The sequence below is a fragment of the Mercenaria mercenaria genome, chromosome 9, assembly GCF_021730395.1.
Source record: "Mercenaria mercenaria strain notata chromosome 9, MADL_Memer_1, whole genome shotgun sequence".
NCBI classification, from domain to species: domain Eukaryota; kingdom Metazoa; phylum Mollusca; class Bivalvia; order Venerida; family Veneridae; genus Mercenaria; species Mercenaria mercenaria.
The window spans coordinates 35,748,925-35,769,994 of record NC_069369.1 but is presented as its reverse complement, the minus strand read 5'-3'; the positions used below and the strand labels follow the sequence as shown (position 1 = coordinate 35,769,994).

The 21,070-nt window shown below is 34.7% G+C and overlaps 1 protein-coding gene across 1 annotated transcript; it reads left to right on the top strand.

Annotated features, from left to right (window-relative positions):
* The first annotated feature begins 18,335 nt into the window (after window positions 1-18,335).
* On the top strand, window positions 18,336-20,797 carry LOC123546115 (homeobox protein koza-like). Its single transcript, XM_053550507.1, has 2 exons — window positions 18,336-18,576; window positions 20,079-20,797. The coding sequence occupies exons 1-2, from the start codon at window positions 18,336-18,338 to the stop codon at window positions 20,795-20,797; spliced, it is 960 nt and encodes a 319-aa protein (XP_053406482.1).
* The last annotated feature ends 273 nt before the right edge of the window (window positions 20,798-21,070 follow it).

Genomic DNA, 21,070 nt, shown 5'->3' with positions numbered 1-21,070 from the left:
TATTGCTTTTCCATGTTGATCGTAGTTTATAAATCCTTTGATCACCAGACACAAATTACGCACATAGTTTAGAGATTGCTCAGTTATCCGATTACTACATGTATCTAGAAAATAAATGAAATGTTAAGGGTAGTGGATGGAGAGCAGAAAAACGACGCCAATCCTGATTCTTACGAGCGATCTGGTAAAACGTTTACAGATATGACATGGGTTGTTTTAAATAGAATACAACATAATCAAACCTCTTGTCTAATGTACTTGTTAAATACTTGTTTAACAGGAAGATATCCTTGTAAAAAAACTTGGGCAAGCGTAAATAAATCAAGTTACCAGTTGTAGTTTGTACCGGCCATTTGTTTTGTTGACGGGTAATGTGTCTCTAACATAGATTATAAAGATTGCTTACTTGAGCCGCATCATGAGAAAACCAACATAGTGCGTTATCGACCAGCATGGATCCAGATCAGCATGGATCATGGATCCGTGTCTGCACGATTTTACATTTCATAGATTCGACTTTTAATATCATAAAGTATGAATCAACAACCTTTATATTTCTTTTTTCCGACCGCAAGCCGGTATTGATTTCACATTTACTTCCTCTAAATACCTGGAGTGAAGGTCATTTAACAGCTGGTTAAAATTGTACAACTTGATTGGTGGATGAAATATTTCACAGATTTTCGAATGGAACAGATATTTTCTTAAGGGGTGTGCAGGTGCTCTGAGCTGTTTGTTAGACAGTATAATCCGTTGCAAGACCCCTGCTTACGTGATAAACCTGAATCCCCTCGGTAGTGAAACTGCGACAGAATTCGACAACAAACTTGCCAACTCTGCCACTCTGATACGGAGTGATCTCCCGTAAACGATTTACATTCAACTCGCCCCCTAGTCAACTCGTCCCCCAATCAACTCGTCCCCATTTTGATCATTTCGTATCCCCTGGCGATTTCAATAATGGTCATTTCGTCCCCAGCTTTTCGGCCCTTCCATTTAAATCTTATTTCTTTGTCATAGATTATGATTTATATACTTATGATGTAAAAAACTGTGTTCTGTAAAAATATTCTACATTAAAAAAACATAAATCTTTTACTTTAAAAACAAAATCTTGATAATTGAACTAATAACAATAAAAGATTCCGATTGTTAGTTCACTGTCAATAAAAGTTAACAATGATTCCGATTGTTACTTCAGTGTCTTGGTAAGTTTTTGATACAGTATTAGAGGTACTGTGACTTAGTTTGCAGACAAAGTAAGCTTTTAATAGTAAAGATCAGGGTCAACGGCATTCATCCAAGTCATGTACAAACTTATGTGACAAGCTGACACTCTAGAGATTACAATTTTAACCCAGGGTTAATGAAACATTATATGAATGTTTGCCTTAATAAAATCTCAGACTAGTTTGATACTGGGTCTTCTACTGGTTGGCGACCCAGAATTTCGGACGACCCAGAAACCCGGACAGTCGCGTAAACGTTTATTTCGGCATTCTTTTTTATCATTTGTTGACAGTACACACACGCTTGCTTTATGCGCAACATTGACAGCAACAATTACAAATCGGTAAGTAAAACTTACAAAATTGGAATATTTACATTTGTTCACGAAATGTTGTGACAGCTCTCGCTGGGGGAAGCTGCTTTCAGTGCGTATGCGCATACTTGTTTTGAGGCCCCAACATTATTCAAGGGGTACTCGTCTACAATCTGCTAAATGCAAATGCAGACGAGAAAACTGCGTGTTTTAAAATGATAAAAAAATATGGGTAGATAAAAACAAGTTTCAAGGTTTTCCCGTTAAAAACACGATATAAATGCATTTAAACCAATTTTTTTACTGAAAACTTTATGTCGTGTATAGGCCAGCTGAATATTTTAAACTCTCAACAGCCTTATATCAAACATTATTAGTTGAATGTAAACAAGGTAAACATGTCTTTTCATCATTAACACCGACCTTAAAGTGCTTCTGCAAGAAGAAAATGACGACAATAAGCGGTTTCCTACTGTCCGATTTCTGTGTCCTGCAACACGCTTAAAACGTTAAATTTACGTACCCGCTTTCGGGCGTCAGTGACGTGTTCAGTTTATTTTTAGATACAAACAAATTCCCGATTTGTGACACCAAAGAACTGAACTTGATTCAGGTAACATTTCATGGATCTTGCATTAAAACTGAAAATATGATAGCTGAAAAGGTTTGAAAATTGTCCGAATCTGGACCAACCAGTAGGGTAAGAATAATACAATATCTTTGTTAACACTCTAGTTGCCAAATTTATCGCTTGATCAACGTTAAAACTTGGTCAGAATGTTAAAATTGTAATATCTAGTTCAAGTAAGAAACAGAACTATCAGGGGTCAAAAAGATTTTCACTAGGTAAATACTTAGATAAACATTGTCAACACTCTTGAGGCCATATTTTCGTCTGATTTGCGTGAAATTTGGTCTGAATGTTTTGCCTTTATAAAATCTAGTCCAAGTTAGAAACTGAGTTGCATGGAGTTGAAATAAGGGCACTAGGTCAAATCATAGATAAACCGTATGAATACCCTATATGCAATATTTTCAGCTTGATCTATATGAATCTTTGTCATAGTTATTGTCTTTATAAAGTCCAAGAAAATAATGAAGGTTAAAAACTAATACTAAAATCCTAGTTAGCACTCCTCTGTCCCCATTACAAGATGTTGTATTTGGTGGAGGTAACGACCAGAAGGGTCCGCCTCCTCTGCTCCCATCACATGATGTTGATAAAGATAACTGCCAAGGGTTCCGCCTCTTCTTCCCCAATTATACGATTCTGCAGTTGATGGAGATAACGGCCAGGGTGTTCCTCCACCTCTTCCCCCATTACGCGATGCTGCAGGTGGTGAAAGTAACGGCCAGATGGAACCGCCCTACAGGCCAGGATCTTGAACTTGCTCAGCAATCACCAAAAAAATACCACAAGGTGAGTCAAATATTTTGAATGCATTCATTTTAAGTTTAGAATTTAAACATTTTGTACAAATTCAGCTCATTGAGGATTGTGATCCTTCAGGACCTCAGTTGGTACCAGCCTTAAACTCGTGCCTAATTGGTATAACACATTAGATCTTTCCTTTCCTCAAGTTAGTTCTGACAAGGCAACAATCCGATATAAAAAATGTTTCTTATCAAATTTCACATCATTTTCATCTCTATTTTCAAGAAAGATGTTATACCAAACATATTGCCAAGTTTCATTGTGAAATTTTGAGATTTCAGAGAAATATAGGCATTTAATAGAAGCCACCCCCTACCCAATTACCGGGCTAAATTTTGGCCCTATGGTCCTTTTATTGTATATTTTGGTAAAAGTATCACTTGTTTGCATTATTTTTCGCTGGGATTCTGAAATATCATTCATTCCGTCATGAATAAGAGCCAGAAGGATGCATTTTGTGCATTTCCTGACATACTGGAGACAAAATATTGGCTTTTTAATCCCAGAAATTGCTGCTGAAATAGGCGCATCTACTCAAAATATGGTCAAAATTCAAAATTTTTCAAATTTCACTATTATTTTGCATTGGAAACACCCTTTTATATCATATACAACCGATCTATGACTATTAAGACTAATTGCGATGTGTTTGGAGAAAAGTCTTATTTCAGCTCTTATAGGTTAAAGGTCAGTAATTCAAATCCTTCTTTATTTCATATAAAAACGACAACTTCAGGTCGTCTTTACTTATCTTTAGAGAACATCACTTTTTCCTACACCTATTTTTCATGAAAGTTCTATCACAAATAAACGAAAATAATGAAAAGAAAATAGGGGGTTATGTAGTTCCTAATGAAATGCCAGTCAGTTGTGGTCTGCTACCCTAAAAATGGCGCATATTTGCTCTCGTCCGCGCAATAAACACCTACTTCCGGTTTCGATCTGCAAAACTGGCCATGTGGGGTGTATGAACATGAAAACCGTCTCATTTCAAGCAGAATGTATTCTAGTAGTGAAAAATGGTGATTAAAGCATTCGTTCTACATGAATTTGCGCAAAAGATGGGAAAATTAGGATCTATTTATTATGGACTTCTTTCGACTACACCACGGAAGCACATTTTCGACCGAATTACTGACCTTTTTCCTTGATTACGACCTTGCACATGCCCAAATTCCAGTGCAAATACGTGAACATGTTTGTGTGTACGAGTAGAATTGCTTTTCTCTAAATGTACTGCATAAAAGTGCTATTTTGTTTGATGTTGGTGCAAAACAATTTCTCAAGTGTTGTTTTTATTAAGACGACATTTTCTTAAGTGAAGTGTAGAAGTGAACGTTGCCTAAAAGGGGCTAACTAATGTGACAATCAGTTGGTGTAGTAACTTTAAAATACGTCTCGGCTTTGAAGTATTAACAGTTAATGGAATATTGTTTAATCATGATGCAATGATGAAGAACTGGTTTGGGAATTATGTGTCCATATGTATCTGACAAACGGTCGCCAAGTGGTTAGTTTATAATGTGAAATGGTAAATATATAAGCTGACTATAAGCGGTACTTGGTAGAACGTTGCTTAAGAATCTTTAAAGCTATGTACTTTTTGTTGGGGGCACAGTATTGGCTTAATGGGGTATAAGTAAAATATGATCTCCTTAGCTGTTAGATGCAGCCTTAACTATAATTGTTGGCTGAATAGTCGCCTCGGTCGGCTTCCTGAGTAGGCCTGCCCTTATGTATATAAATTATGTCGGTATGTGAACAAAAATGTACATGGAAAATTTTCTTCTGTGTTAAGTATGTATTATAATAATCAGACTGAGAGAAATGGCTCCCTGTCATTTTAAGGGAGCAAACTGCTGATTTTGGTATTTGCTATTTATTTGAGCCTTTACAGATATCGTTCGGCTAATTAATATTAGCAACAGTTTTGTTTTCTTGTAAGGAAACCTTAATAATTTCAATCATAAAAACATAGTGATATGATGGCATGATGATATTCTGATAAATGTTCATTACGATTTATGATGTATATCAAAATATCCATTTCATAATGTCTTACAGTTTCGTTTTTGGATCGGCGATAATTTCAGCAGTCGAACGTCAAAAAATCCAAAATTTAATGTATTTTTCCATCAGTATGATATACATTTATGTTTTTCTTTCTGACTGCAGTAACATATTAATTCGCGAAAACTAGGTCACCAGGTAAGGTAAGGGAAGTAACCCTGTTACAGTAGATATATATTACTGACATTGTTACTCCCCTGCTAAGCAAATAAGAAGGGAATAAACATACATAATGATACGTAGGAGTAAAACAAATAAAAAAATATTTGATTGTGATGGTGTGAAACAATTTTATTTATTAGTGGCACCTGGGGTCTCCCTCCTCCATGAAAGCTGGAAGTTGCCATATGACCTTAGCTGTTGAGTACTACATTAAATCCAAATCAATCAATTTTCACCACACAGCAAAATCCATAACTTTTATATGACGTTAATAGTTGTGCCAACTTTTAATTTTCCGTTCAGTTTTGTTTAAATCTCTCGATTACTATTCAAGGCTCTGCTATGATACTTCATAGGATAGTTGAACATAATAACTGAATGCAAAAGGCAAGCACATGCGTTCCTATATCAAAAGTAAAGTTCGCACATATGGTTAAAAGTCAAACTTTGTGTACACTTGTGTCTCTAGTTTATAACTTTAATCTAGTGTAACGGTTGTCCTGATATCACATGTATGTGTACAATCTGTGTCGTTCAGAGACAATCGATCCTCCAGTACTTTCAGTCCTTTGATTAGTGTAGTTTCCAATTCGTAGTGCGAGTTTAAGCCGATTTAAGTTGGCAGTGGCCATGGGTAGAGGTGCGTTTGCGGAAAGTTTATTCATAAATAAAGGAAGTTTACTAATTGAACCTTGCTGTGTAACATTAGCTATCCTATTTGCACGCTTGCCATTGCGTGGAAATTGTCAGTTACTTGCGGAGAATAGGCCGATGCTGTTACAAATCCAGGAACACTACCGCAGTTGCATTCAGGAAGCAATATTCTTACTCACAACTGTTGCGTTGAGAAAATTAATTTCGTGAAGTGTAATGTATCAAAGACGGCGTCAGAAATGCGTGTTTTTCATTTTTTGTGTGTAAGTTCAGAGTTATCATTATTATTTGTTAGTGATTCCGGTTCCGGTCGTTGTACCCCATCATGCCTCTTTTTCTACTTGCCTGTCTTCAAGCAATTTTTACTTCGACCGAGACCAATGTCTCGCGTTATGACAAGTATCACGTTCGTGTCGATTTAATCGATTTAAAATCACAATATTTATGAAATAAAATTAGTAAAAGCTCACTTAATCTGACAAACATGTCATGATTTTATCCGTATGTTATAAAATGATAAGTTAATTCACCTCCCATTTTTCATACATAGCAGTAAAGCTGTTGACACGTGACCTCGAGCAGTCTGATTTAGTATCTTTCCCATATCACTAAAATATATGAAAAACGTTATCTTATATTCAAACGTTACAGTGATAACAAAACTAGGGACAGAAGTCAGAATGTATCGAAAATATTATTCTATTTTGGTGTATGTATTACTCTTAATTGATATCAATATTTAAAGCTGTTCTTACGTCAAATATTTTAAATCCATAGAAGATGTAACCATATATTCTTCAACCAAACAGAAATTTTATCCTGTAGCTAAATTATGCTTTTCTGCTTCCTTATTCACGTTTTAAGCAAAGGTGTAACAACCTTGGCCTCAAACCAAAATCTCTGTCAAAGAGCAAATTGATTCAGTCTAGCATCATACATCTAATATAAGCAGTTGAATACACAATGAAGCGCTGATTTCCTAATCTGATTTGTATAATACGAAAGAATTCGGTCGGTAGCAAGTATGTTATAATTATATCGGTTAAACAGTCACTGAATTTGCCAGTCATTAGCATCCTTGTCCGCTTTTAGACCCTGAACCTTTGCCTTTTTATATACCGCCGCTTAATCGAATGTTTAGATGGTAAAATGCAACATTTACAAAATCGTAGTAAGCATAATTACAAGTATAAAAATATACCGTAAATTACAGTTTATGATGGTGTTCGTGTTTTAATGTGTAAGTTTATGTGCTGATACATTTTAGGCCGATTTTGCTATCGACACTTGATACCAGAGATTATACAGTGTCAAGAGGATATTTGAAAAGAGAAAGCCAGTTTCTCTCTAAGCATTCGGACTAGTGCCATTTTCCACGTATTGGGTGTCACGCGGCCAGGGAGTTAACAAGGTTAATCTATTAATTGGCAACTGGCAGTTACCTTCGTATACAGAACAATCGACTGTACGCAAGCCAGCTAAATAGCTTCAACACGCGAAACCATTCTGCATCCCAAACGGAGTTTTGAACATACAGCGACGAGAGACAAATAATCGATGTCAGCAGAAACGATATTAAAAAGTATCAGTAATAGATTACCAGCACTGATACCTTGCCAAGATTGAAATATCACAGCCACTTTGACGAATGTTCATACAGATTGTCAACACATTTATTGCTGAGAATGAAAAATGGGTGGTCAATTGACTTTATCGTCACTATAACACTTTAGATAATATCATGACACTTGAATAACAAGTGACCATAACAATTAATTGTAATCTTCTAATTACTTTATCTGATTTTGATGAAAATCTGTAGTCCGCACTTACAGATTTTGTGTACCCATATTTGAGATTTTAGAGGTTAAGTGTCTATAACAAATATATCTTTTAAAATGTAAGTATGAATTAAGGAAGAAAGTATTTTCGGCCCCTAATAATCTAGAAATGTATTTAATGCTTCTTAAAATTATGTGTAGCCAGAAACAGCAAGAAATGCAAATATGTTTTAATTCCTCAATGATATTCATTAAGAGATGTGAAGGGTAGTTGATGAGTGACCTCCATATCATAGTGGTCAATGCCTTCGAATTACTTGCCCCCTAAATTCGCTCGTTTCATCAAAATAGGAAACTAATGAGATAACCAGCGGAAAGTCGTTGGTTCTACCTAGGTGCCCGCCAGTAAGGTAACCTGCGGAAAATCGTTGGTTCTAACTAGGTGCCCGCCAGTGAGATAACCTGCGGAAAATCGTTGGTTCTACCTAGGTGCCCACCAGTGAGGTAACCTGCGGAAAGTCGTTGGTTCTGCCTAGGTGCCCGCCAGTGAGGTAACCTGCGGAAAGCCGTTGGTTCTACCTAGGTGCCCGCCAGTGAGGTAACCAGCGGAAAGTCGATGGTTCTACCTAGGTGCCCGCCAGTTCCTGAAACAATGTACGGAGGGACAATAGCGGCCTTCAATATATTCAAGATGAAATGAATTGTTTTGGTGCCGAACAGAAAGATCGCATGACACTTCACACCTACAGTCCTTAACAGTTTATCATATTACAGTTTACATGTAATTTATATTTTTAATTCCACGATATTAATTTCAAAGCTAATGTGGCGAAAAAATATAACATTGAAACATGAGATAAATTTCAGCAATCATGAAATACCCTTATTACATTTTTTGGTTGCAATATAGATAAAAAAAATAAGTGACAAATATTAACTTTTTTTTATATTTTAATTTGATTTTTTTAGCCAATTGGCAAATATATATCAAGTTTTTCACACGGTAATCAGTACTGTTTAATCTATTTTCAGTATTTTCATAAATCTATATTTTTCTATTAATTGTTCGTGTAATTCCATGATGGAATGACAAGGTACAACATGCTTTTGAAGATAAGTGAAAATAGTTATAAACGGAAAGAAACTGATCTTTAAATGAGCCATGCCATGAGAAAACTAACATAGTGGCTTTGCGACCAGCATGGATCCAGACCAGCCTGCGCTACCGCGCAGTCTGGTCAGGATCCATGCTGTTCGCTTTCAAAACCTATAGTAATTAGAGAAACCGTTAGCGAACAGCATGGATCCTGACCAGACTGCGCGGATGCGCAGGGTGGTCTGGATCCATGCTGGTCACAAAGCCACTATGTTGGTTTTCTCATGGCACGGCTCAAATTATTTGACTGACTTGAGCACTCTTCTTTGATGAGTGGTATCAAGTCCTAGTCCGGGTTGCAAGAAAATTCTCGTTCATGTAGTGAGAAAGGCAGGCGGGAAATAAAACGCTTAAGTCGGATAAAAATTTAATTTTAGAAACGTGTTAAATTTTCAGTACGATTTTATACCAATTAAAGCTTTAGAGAATCTAATGTCGATTGAATTTCTCTAAATGCACGGAAATTCAGCATTAAGTTGAACAATATGTGAAATTAAATGTTCCCGCGGGGTTCTAACGCAACACTTTAAAGAAATTTAAAATCGTGCAAAATTTCACACCCAAGTTTAGGAAATCAAAGTATTTTCAGTCAGGGTTATATCATAATGTTGAAACTAGATTTTTAAGCAATAAAAATGTTTTGTACAAACTCTTGCCAAGGAGATGAATCAGTAAAGAACCGAAAATTTTGACCCCGGGTTTTTTCTGAATTGATTCTACGGTGATCCCTGAAGTGATATCCTTTCCGACAGAGACTCCAAAACGGCCCGGAATGTGAACCTAAATCGTCAGTTTTGACATGAACTGTTCCGCTTATAGCATCTGCATTTTAAACAATAACACATTCAACCTCCTTTCCACATAATACCCCACCTCTAAAAGCATACACACACATGCGCGCACGCAAACACACACGCATGAATGTACGCAGAGAAAATAAAACAGCAACATCATCATCATCATCATCATCATCATCAACAACATGTGCTAGACTTTGAAGACTCTGTAAGTTCCTTGCAGGTAGTATTCATCAAACACTCCTACCTAAGAATCAGTGTGACATTGACATTTGACCTGCTGATCGCACGACACCAGGGGTCATTTACTTGCCCCATAGAGTTATTCTGTGCATACCAGTATAATATATTATACTCCAGCAGTCAGTTTCATGTAAACTTTACCTTTAGCATTAGTTGACCCAAAACCTTTGATGTTCAGAAGACCCAGTCTTTCATTCATTACTGATCAGGAACTACTTTTGTGCTTAGTTATTTGTTTAAATCAGCTTAGTTATTTGTTTAAATCAACATACATCATCTACTAAAAACATGATTTTTTTTGCGTGTAGACCAAAACCAGCCCAAATGAATGGAAAGAGCATACTTTCGAGCTACGAGTGTGACACTTACCTTAACCTACTGACCTTTGAGGCAGTAATTGTCATTTGGTCTTCGTGTACAACCAATCTGTGAAGCTTGATATGAGCCGCGCCATGAGAAAACCAACATAGTGGCTTTGCGACCAGACCAGACTGGATCAGGATCCATGCTGTTCGCTAACGGTTTCTCTAATTGCTATAGGTTTTGAAAGCGAACAGCATGGACCCTGACCAGACTGCGCGGATGCGCAGGCTGGTCTGGATCCATGCTGGTCGCAAAGCCACTATGTTGGTTTTCTCATGGCGCGGCTCATATGTGTTTGTTAAAAAAACATTCTGTAGTAACAGATCGGACAGCATTACCAAATCTAAATTAAATTAAGAAAATGTTAATTTTTCATCACGTAGCCTCCACATTCAGAAATGGCCATCTTGTTCCTATCTCATTAGTAGAGCCTAATCTAAGCCTGTCATATAAAGTTTTGTGTGTGTATGCCAACGCCATATCATTTTTTTTTCGAAGCTACCCTCATAGCGGCATTGACAGTTGACCATTCCTACTGATACCTGAGAGCGGGCAACAAACACTTATAGACTCAAGCATTTTAAAGTTTACAGATATAAACGGGTTTTCTGTTTTTGATATTACTGTCACATTAATCTTTTACTTACTGAGTTTAAAACAACATGGTCCTTCTACTCATCACAGACAACACAATAGTCACAGGTGAAAAATCCTCTAAACTTTGACTGGAAACCACCAGATGATCAACACGGGAATAACTATATGTTCTCCTGTTTTGAGCGCAGACATAACATGATGATTATGATTGAGAGAGGACATGTACATTTTTACAGTCCGAAAAAAAAAAGAAGCGTCCTCCTCTTATATTTTTCATCCGTCTTACAGTAGATGTACGAAAGCAAGGTTTACTTGAATTCTACAAAGCTATCCCTCTAAGTTTTTCTAGAGCCAAGGTTCTGATACGTAATGACAAGACGGCAGGGCCGCCCAACGGCAAATCCGACCTTTCTACCAGTTGCGTAACAGTCTCCGTAACGCTAATGTCTCAACCAGGTTACACACAAATGACAATGATTAACAGTACCATCATTGTATATTAAAAATAGAAGTCGTTGCCAAGCTCTTATCATGCTTGATTTTCGACTCCATTACCTGGGTGCAATACCTGCCAAATTGAAAGAATTAATGAAATTTTATGTATATTCAGTTCAGATTTTAACGTTAAAGTCCAAAAAATAGTACTTTTGCTGTTTTTAATTTAATTTGGTGACTGCTGATATGCCATTATTTCTATTTCGTTAAAATGACCTACGCCCTTACAAGAAATTTCTGAGTCCGCAATAGACATTAAGGTATCCGATCCACAAATAAGCAAGTTGTATACAACAGTGCTATTAATATTTATCAAATATTGATGCCTTGTGAGCACCATTTGAAAGTGTATTGTCTACTGAAAAAGAAAATATAAATCACATGACACAATATGTTTTAGAATTTTTATTTTTAACTTCACAGTCTTCAATGATTCTTCAACAGAAAACTAGAAATTACAGTGTAAGATTTATCATTTCACAGTCAAAAATATGATTCTTGCATATTATTTATGGTCATCTTATTTACTAATTCTTGTTCAGCAGACACAGCTCTTTCAAATAATACAAAAAAAAAACAACGAAAAAAAAAACAAAAAAAAAAAAAACAACAACAAAAAAAAACATGGGGTCACCAGACATCGTAATGTTACCTATTTGTGGATCGGATACCTTAAACAACTATCGGTCGTTTTCCTTTTTCTTATCAAGCATCCGTGATCTTACTGGATTATCTAAAGACAGGCTTTATCCAAGCCAGACTGGTTGTCTCGCGTTATGACATATATCACGCTCTTGTCGATTTAATCGCGGAAATCACAATATTTATGAAATAAAAAATTAGTAAAATGTACACATAATCTGACAAGCATGTCATGATTTTATCCGTATGCTGTAAACTGATAAGTCAATTCACCTCCCATTTTTCATACATAGCCGTAAAGATGTATGACACGTGACCCCAGCGGTCAAATATGCTTTTATATCGTCTGAATATTATCTAACAAGTAGTAAAAAAAGTTAAGAAGTTATGATTTCAATCATCAATTGATATAAACCTTTAAAACAATGGAACATCCAATCAATACTGATATAACTATGTTCATACGCATCATTCAGAGATCTGTCATTTTTTTTATTTAGCGGGCAAATCGGTAGTTTACGACTTAGAGCGGATATATCCGTCTAACGAGCCGTGTGGCAGACGCTGAGTTTGCAGACGACTGTATTCGTTTATCATGAACGGCTATAGATTTTTACGTTCTTAATTCAAGGAACTCATACAATGCAAATATCCTTCTTAAAATTCGGCGTAACTTTAATGGATTCAGTACAACACGCTAAGCGGAAAAGTACACAAAAGTAGCGCTATTTGCATCTGTCATAGAATTGGGTCGGAAACAACTGTGCCACTTATTGAATTCGTTTCTAAGTTAAGTCTTGCTTAACGATTGACGTTGTCCGCTTTCAGATCTTGCTGATTCTTTAGATGAACGGCAACGTAAACGTTATTGTAAAATCAATTTCATTTGCAAAGTACACACGTCCTTTTATCAACGTTGTCTATTTATTTTAATATCAATTTTGTATATACAGTCTAGCAAACAGAAGATAAAACTGTTCAAAATTATTATTATTATCTAATTATTTGAAGATATAGGTATTAAAAGTAGTCAAAAATACAAAATATAACATTTTTTCTTTTATTTATTACCTTCGTTTCGGATATACTAGCCTTCCTCAGGGTACGAAATAAACAAAACATTATTAGTATTTAAGGGAGCTTTTCTTAAGCTTTCTGGTAGCCTTAGAAACGTGTCTGTTTCTTAATATGTATTTATGTTATATAATTGGTTGAGTCATTGTATGGTTATATTTCCACAAAGATTAAGGCAATGTATTTTACGAACTGCCTAATAAATGCTAATAAACTGAGTACTAACTGAGATATATCAAACAAATTAAACGAAATGGCAGAAACTGAAAATTTATGATACTGTCAAATCACGTTTGTCTGCACAACTGTATGAAGTGCATTACGTTGTTTAATAGCTCACTCATACACACTGCTTTCTTTTGTTTGTCATGTATGTGTACTTGTTCGTGTATTTAAACACTCTACTACAGGAGTATCCCCACTAATAAAAAAAATACGATATAACGTTTATAACGCCCGTCTTACAAATTATACGTAAATCGGTTAAAGAGGCTGTGTTAATTATTTTAGATATAGCTTCAGCCGTCAGAAAAAAAAATTCTGAGACCATTTATTGCGTTACTTAAATCAGAAAATATGCACAAAAATGTTCCAGCAAAGCAGTCGCATTTGATTTCTAAATACTAGTATTAGGAAAAAAATTAAACGCGCGCATGAGCACAGTGAAAAAAAGTTCGACGCCAAGATATATTACGAAACAGAAGTTACGCGCAACATACTAAATAGTGATCGGTGGTGCCTTACTTTTTGATGATTTAAAAGATATTTTTTCTAAAAGTAAGACCCTGTGTCGATAGAAATATCACAGCCACTTTGACGGATGCTCATACAGATTGTCAACACATTTATTGCTGAGAATGAAAAATGGGTGGTCAATTGACTTTATCGTCAGTATAACACTTTAGATAATATCATGACACTTGAATAACAAGTGACCATAACAATTAATTGTAATCTTCTAATTACTTTATCTGATTTTGATAAAAATCTGTTTTACCGAGTAACAGATTTTAGTGTACCCTTTTTAGGGATTTAGAGCCCCTTTTTACAGATTTCTCCCTGGCGACAAATGGTTTTAAAATGTGAATATGAATTACGGAAGAAAATAAATATTTTATCCCCGAATTAACTATCATACAAGAAGTTTATCGTTATGCATTACGCGACTCTTTATAGGAATCACCGGTCCACAGTTTGTGATAGTAGTCTGTAGACACTATGTTTTGTCCAAAAAAGAAAACTCCTGAGGCTATTCAATTTTTGTATAATGTTGTCCCTTTTCTTCTCAAAACCCAAGTAATATCGGTCAGAATAGAGAAGAGAAATTATTTAAAAAAATTTTTTTTTAAAAAGATTATCTAGTCTGTAGCCAGACTAGGTCTATAGATAGATATCTATAGTCCAACACCTAATACTGCGGGGCTAAAGTCAAAATTTGAAGAAGAAACATATGAAAATTAATTTCTGCTGTCATTTAATTAAACACATTTTGAGTGGCTTGCCGGTCAATAGTCAAAACTATTTGTCCCCGGTCCTTCAGACATCGGGTAATAGCTTTGACTACAGACCGGTAATCCATTTAATATGCATACTGGTCACGAAGTCATTTTTCATTTCCTTATGCTTCTCAAAATGACTGTAGTTATTCATAATTAGGAATATTGACATAAATATTTTTGAATTCCTTTTGCTGCTAGAAGCTTTTACATAAATACTGAATATTATTGTTTATTTATGTGACACCACATGCTTATACTTTTATTAGAACCTATACAATTCTGGTAATTTCAGTTTAGATTTTATTTCACGGAAATCATGTGAGGAATTTTCATGCGAATTTTTGTTATTATTTTCTTATAATTTTGTAAGAAAAAACTTATATGCAGCTGCCTGTCCAAAGTGTACGCATTTTGTTTGTTTTCTAATTAGAGTTGACTCATGCATGCATGAAAAGATTTGTATGATATGAACACGAATTGTCATCTCTTTTAATAAAATAAAACATGTTGCACAGTCTTCTATGCTGTGGTAAGAAAAATCGCACCTATAAATTGATTTTTCTTCTTGCAAGAAATTTCAGAATGGACGGATATACCAAACACTTAAGAATCAGATAAAATTTAATTGAAAGTTAAATACTTGTTAATTTTTTATATACAATTTTATGCCATTTAAGTTTGATTGCAGTTAAGGTCAATTAAACTTCCTTAAGTGAATGGAAATTGATAATCAACAGGAACAATATGGAAAATTAAATCGTTCCCGTCGGCTTGATAATGCAACAATTAAAAAATCAAGAATTGTGTTGAATTTTCCACTAAACTTAAGCACCTGTTGACATCTCATTAAAAATGCTTTTCGGTGAAAAATACATTTCTATATTGGTCATTATCCTCTAAATAAACGTTTAATTTAAAAATAAACAAAATCAAGATTAAAGTATAAAAAACGGAGTATCACTCAGTAGATAAAATAGGCTCAGTTGGAAAATGAAATGTATACCCGACCCGTGTTATTTTTCACTGTCTTGAATAACTTTTTTTACTTATAAAACTTTTACGGCCTGTTAAAACTACTTTTAAACACGATAAATCCCACTATTATAGTATTGCTTGTAGCTTAAGCAGGGACATATGTTTGTTTACAGATTATTAGATATGGTATCTATATATATTTGGTACACTTATTTATATTATTATACTTATGTTGCTAAGTTCCCTAGTGATGATTTTGAGAGCCGTCACGTTTAAATAAGGATCTCGTGTACCCTTTTTTAGGAACGACGTTGAAACATGAACAGAACAGAACATATATTTCATTTGACTTGTACATGAGTCAAACAACAATTATCTTATACATTAAAGGAAAATTGTCTACATTCTAATTTGAAAGCAAATCAAATTGCATGTAGAAATGTGTTAAAGTCGAAAAGAAAATTAATATTACGTTGCATGGCCCCTTTTATAGTAATGAATATTTTTTTTTTTAAATTTAAAACTTTGTATACATGTGCTGTGTGAAATCAGGTATTTCTAATGAAATGGAGTGAATTAGTTAACTACTGGTATTTAAGATTGTACGCGATAATTATCCAACAATATTTACAAAATAATTATAGTGTCACATTTCCTAATGTTTATGTTACTTTCAAAATATTGAAATAACTTTAAAAAAGATTATAGAAAAGAAAGTATGTGACATATGTAGAATTATCTGTCAGTCAGAGAGTCCAAATTTTAAATATAGCAGGCTATTTTGACTAGGTCTTAACAATTTAAAGACGCTACCTTAAAAGCCTAACCATTGTTTATCATTTTATTTAAATACCATTATTAAAACAAATCACTTTTTTGCGATGTAGCTTTTCTTTCACATTTTTTTGTAGAAAAAAAATGTGCAAATTTTTAGTTCTTTATATTTCCTCTTGGCAGTATGCAGAGCTTTATTTCATGTTAATTACAGGAAAATAAATGATGTTAGAACTTAAAATGTTTACAGTGTCGTGTTTTTTGCTTGCAAATCACCACTTATTCCAAACTTTCAAGGATTAGACATTAATAAGACTGTTGAAATACATGTTTAAATAGCTGCTTCTTATGTTTAAATAATGTCAAAACTTAGTTTTAATGTCTGTGTGCCAAAAAATAGCGGAATCCCTCATAAAGCCTGATTATAACATATAAATAATAAAAAAAGAGATATGTTTGAATTTTAATAGTTATTACTTTCAAACTGTATATTTCATTCTAACTTCCAGACAGTCTCATGGCCCGAACAATGTAGCAGTACTGTCAAAATGTTGGTATTAGGACGAAAATTAAAGATGAAATATGTTTTAACCTGTCGGAAACGGTGCCATAAGACAAATATGAAAATTTGCGAAACAGGCACCAGGTCGATATGGCCCGAACACTTTCACCAGCCATCTTGGCGGGTGTAAATCTCCCTTATGCAGATGCATACGTTTTAATTCTGATATGCAGAAATGATAAGTTTGGGATTATTCCAGTTCGTTATGGCTTTGACCTTATAGTGTATTTAAAACCCTAATCTTCTTTTCAAAGTCAATTTTCTATTGTCTAATAATAATTTCATTATAAACTGAGTCTTTAAGAGTTAATTGTCTGAGAGAAATGAACCGACGTTTCAATTGCAGTTCATTTTTAATCCTTACATTTATTTTATTAAAACTTCAAACGATATCTTTAATTGGTGACCCTAGACAAGACTATGTCTTATCGGGCAAGAGAGCGCCATGGAGAGGAAAACATATCCATACATTGCATATTTTTAAGGCGATTCACTAATTAAACATCCTACAAAACGACGAGCGGTTTGAGGAAGGTAGCCGCATCGGCGGCAGACCGTCATCAGTACAATGCCGTTTTAGGTAGGGACAGTTTAACGTTTTGAAAAGGTGTACTTGGATATTACAACTAATACAGTCTAATAAATGGTCTTGGTTTACTAAATAACTAGTAACGGAAGACGTCGCCGGACTATTCGATGCCTATCAGGATAATCTTAAGCGATACAAGGAGGGTTAAATCTTATCATTTACTATTAAACTGTCTATATTAGAATTAATATTGCGAAAAAGAGTGGAATAGCTTATACAATGTGATTTTCTACAATACAATTGCCAGTTAACCCTGTGGCTTTTGTACAAAGTAATCTTTTCAGAAGATTCATAACACTGTGTCAAATTAGGGTAATGTTCTATTATCAACAAATAAATTTGATTTTATCTCTTTTCCTTTTTCCTTCAGTACCCAGGGGGTGGAGTCAAGCAAGGAGATCTTTTCTCTCCTATGTTATTGTACACAATAATGACAATTCACGCATTTAATTTTCAATTGATGGCCACTTAATCTTTAGGGCAATTATAACTAGCTGATTTTGACCAATTTTGGCACTTGGCGCCTATGGACGAACACTACCCTAAATAATTGATTGACCAATCAGGGAGAGTTAAAATTTCAAAACATTGAATTGAATGGTCAGATTAAAATCAAGATAAGAAATTGCCCATCATTAATTATAACACTTTATAGAGTATTTATATACAAGTGAAAATGTATTTTCATCATTGCTCATACAGCTTTCATAGTATTCACATCTAAATAATAAAGGAAAAAGAGAAAGGAATATATATATTTATATTTAAAAAAGTTTTAAACTGACATTCATTTGGACTTAAAATATTTAAGACATACATTGAGAAGTCAGTTGGGATACTGACTGAGTGTGATTTAGTTAAATTTGGAGATTGCAAATTTTGAACATTTAGTTTTCATGACTGTTCTATTTATATGAGATAACTATGATTGAAGAAGTGAAAAGTGAAAGATTAACAGACATGAGTTCTAAAGAAAACGAAAAGAAGTCAACAGTGCAGGAGCATAAACCACTTAGTTTCTCAATCAGCAGAATCCTTGGTGATACAGACGGCAAGAAGTCACGTGACACATCACATGATGCAATTCAAAGAGTTCCCAGAATGCATCTGGCAACGATACATCATTATGCACCAGATGTTGATTCAACTAACTACCATCACTTTGGTAAGTCAGACAATATTTTTTATCAACGAATGTGGATACATATTTAAAAACATTATAGTCTTAACCATTTTGTTCAGGAACAGTAAACTTCAATCGCAAGTTGCATGTGTCAAACTGAAATGCAAGACAGAAGTTGGTGTCTTAACTATTCTTAAGATCGTGATTAATTCATATTATTTTTTAGCCATTATAAGACCTTTTTAGCCATTACAAGGCGAATATGACTGATTCATATTATTTTAGCCATTGTAATACACATATGATTAATTCATATCATTTTAGTCATGATAAAGCGCATTCAGCATAATATAGCTAGACATATAATACAAATCCTGTACTACAGCACCCTTTATTTAAGAAGACAGACAGACAGACAGATATTTTATTGAAGACTTGTACATTGTACATTGTCTATAACACATAAGTTACATAAATAATATCAACGTGAAACTACACATAGATTTCGTAAATAGTATCATTTATTTAAGAAGAAAGAACAATTACTGAAAAAGTTCTTGTTCATTTTGTATCGATTTTTGAATTTGGAATGCATTTAACACGTACGTTTCTCTGCCTTTGTCAGGTTGAGCTTTATGTATTAATATTTGCTTCCTAATATTATCAATAGAAACAAATAATTCGTAAAAAAACATGTCAATTGTTTTGCTATGTAGGTAACCGAGATCTGATAAGTTGGAAAATTTCAGACGCTCAGTCTACCAATTATTCACCACGCTTGTTTGTCATATATTTGAGCCGCACCATGAGAAAACCAACATAATGCATTTGCGACCAGCATGAATCCAGACCAGCCTGCACATCCGCGCAGTCTGGTCAGGATCCACGCTGTTTGCTTTCAAAGCCTGTTGCAATTAGTGAAACCGTTAGCGAACAGTATGGATCCTGACCAGACTGCGCGGATGCGCAGGCTGGTCTGGATCCATGCAGGTCGCAAACGCACTGTGTTGGTTTTCTCATGGCGCGGCTCGTTTGTCTTTTTCTCTTAGGACCGCTGTAAAAGCTTTTAGCAATTTTTGATTTCAAAATCCTATATCTGAAAAAATGTGCATAAAACATTTATACACTAATTGCAATTAAACAGGTTCAATTAACTTGCAACATTGAGCTGAATTATTCAGCATGTTGGCTCTGAAACTAGTGGGAGTTTAGGCGCGTTAATATTCTTAATGTATTTATTGACAGAATAATTTTATTCATTTTTTTAGAGACAGTCTCTGTAATAGTATTACTTAGAGAAATAGCAAATTAGAATTTAAAACCAGTAATGAACAGTTCCAAACATTTCCATTCGTTTTCAATTTTAAGCCTTTCAGCTCATATATTTTCTCTATACATGTAATGTTTCTTCCCCTTCAGGTTCTGAAATAATTCTTTCTTTTTTTCTTACAATTTGTAGACACATTGCTTTTAACTTTAGGCAAATGGACAACACACTGTAATGTGTATAAGTATTAAACATTTCTATTCTTTTTTTTATTTAGAATCGAACGTGCAACCACGAGCCTGCAGCACACCTGAAAACGAGTACCCATCGCCGACACCTACAATCTTACACGCACCGTACAGGAACATTCACACAAGCGAAGATTCATTCAGTCCGGAATTCAACCACAACGCATACCCATATTTCAATTTCACAAAGTCGCATACTTTAATAAACACTAAAGATGAGAGACAGAGCCCGCCTGTTTTAACAAATGATGTACCTTTGAGGTCAAATGTTCATTTGCTTGAAAAGTCTAGTGATAAAAGTTTAGACTCTTTGGGAGAAAGTTATCAACAATCACCTAGTCCATTCAAGGCTAAGAAAAAGAAGACAAGAACAGTATTTTCCAGAAGTCAAGTGTACCAGTTGGAGTCAGCGTTCGACATGAAGAGGTATCTATCCAGTGCAGAAAGGTCGGGCCTTGCAGCAAGTTTAAACCTTTCGGAAACGCAAATCAAAATCTGGTTCCAGAACAGAAGGAATAAATGGAAACGTCAAATTAATGGAGAAATGGACGAAATTCCTCTTCCACCAGCATTTGCAGCAGGATATCTTCAGACGCCATATGCACAGCCGCCATCTTTAAATTCTTATAGTCACGTGGTAAATGCAAGAGACGAATTATTGCGCGGAGGTTTTACGGCCCCGGCTTATTACTCACACCCATATGCGCAAGAATCAAGACTTCGCCCATCATTTTTACCACCAAAATAGAAGAGCAATTACAGTAAAAACATAATTTATTAAACAGAAGAAATCCCCTCATATTGTATCAGTGCATTTAAAGTGTTAATATGCAAGATGCACAATATTCAACTGTGTTTGTGGATGTCAAACAATTTGTATGCCTGTTATTGCTGTTATTGCTTGTTATTATTTGTTATTTATGTTTGATATGTGATATCAATTAAACCACAATAAATGCAAAAAGTTCATTTCTTTTTTATTAGCTGTAAAAATTATGTTGGTAAAAACTTGTTTTAAATA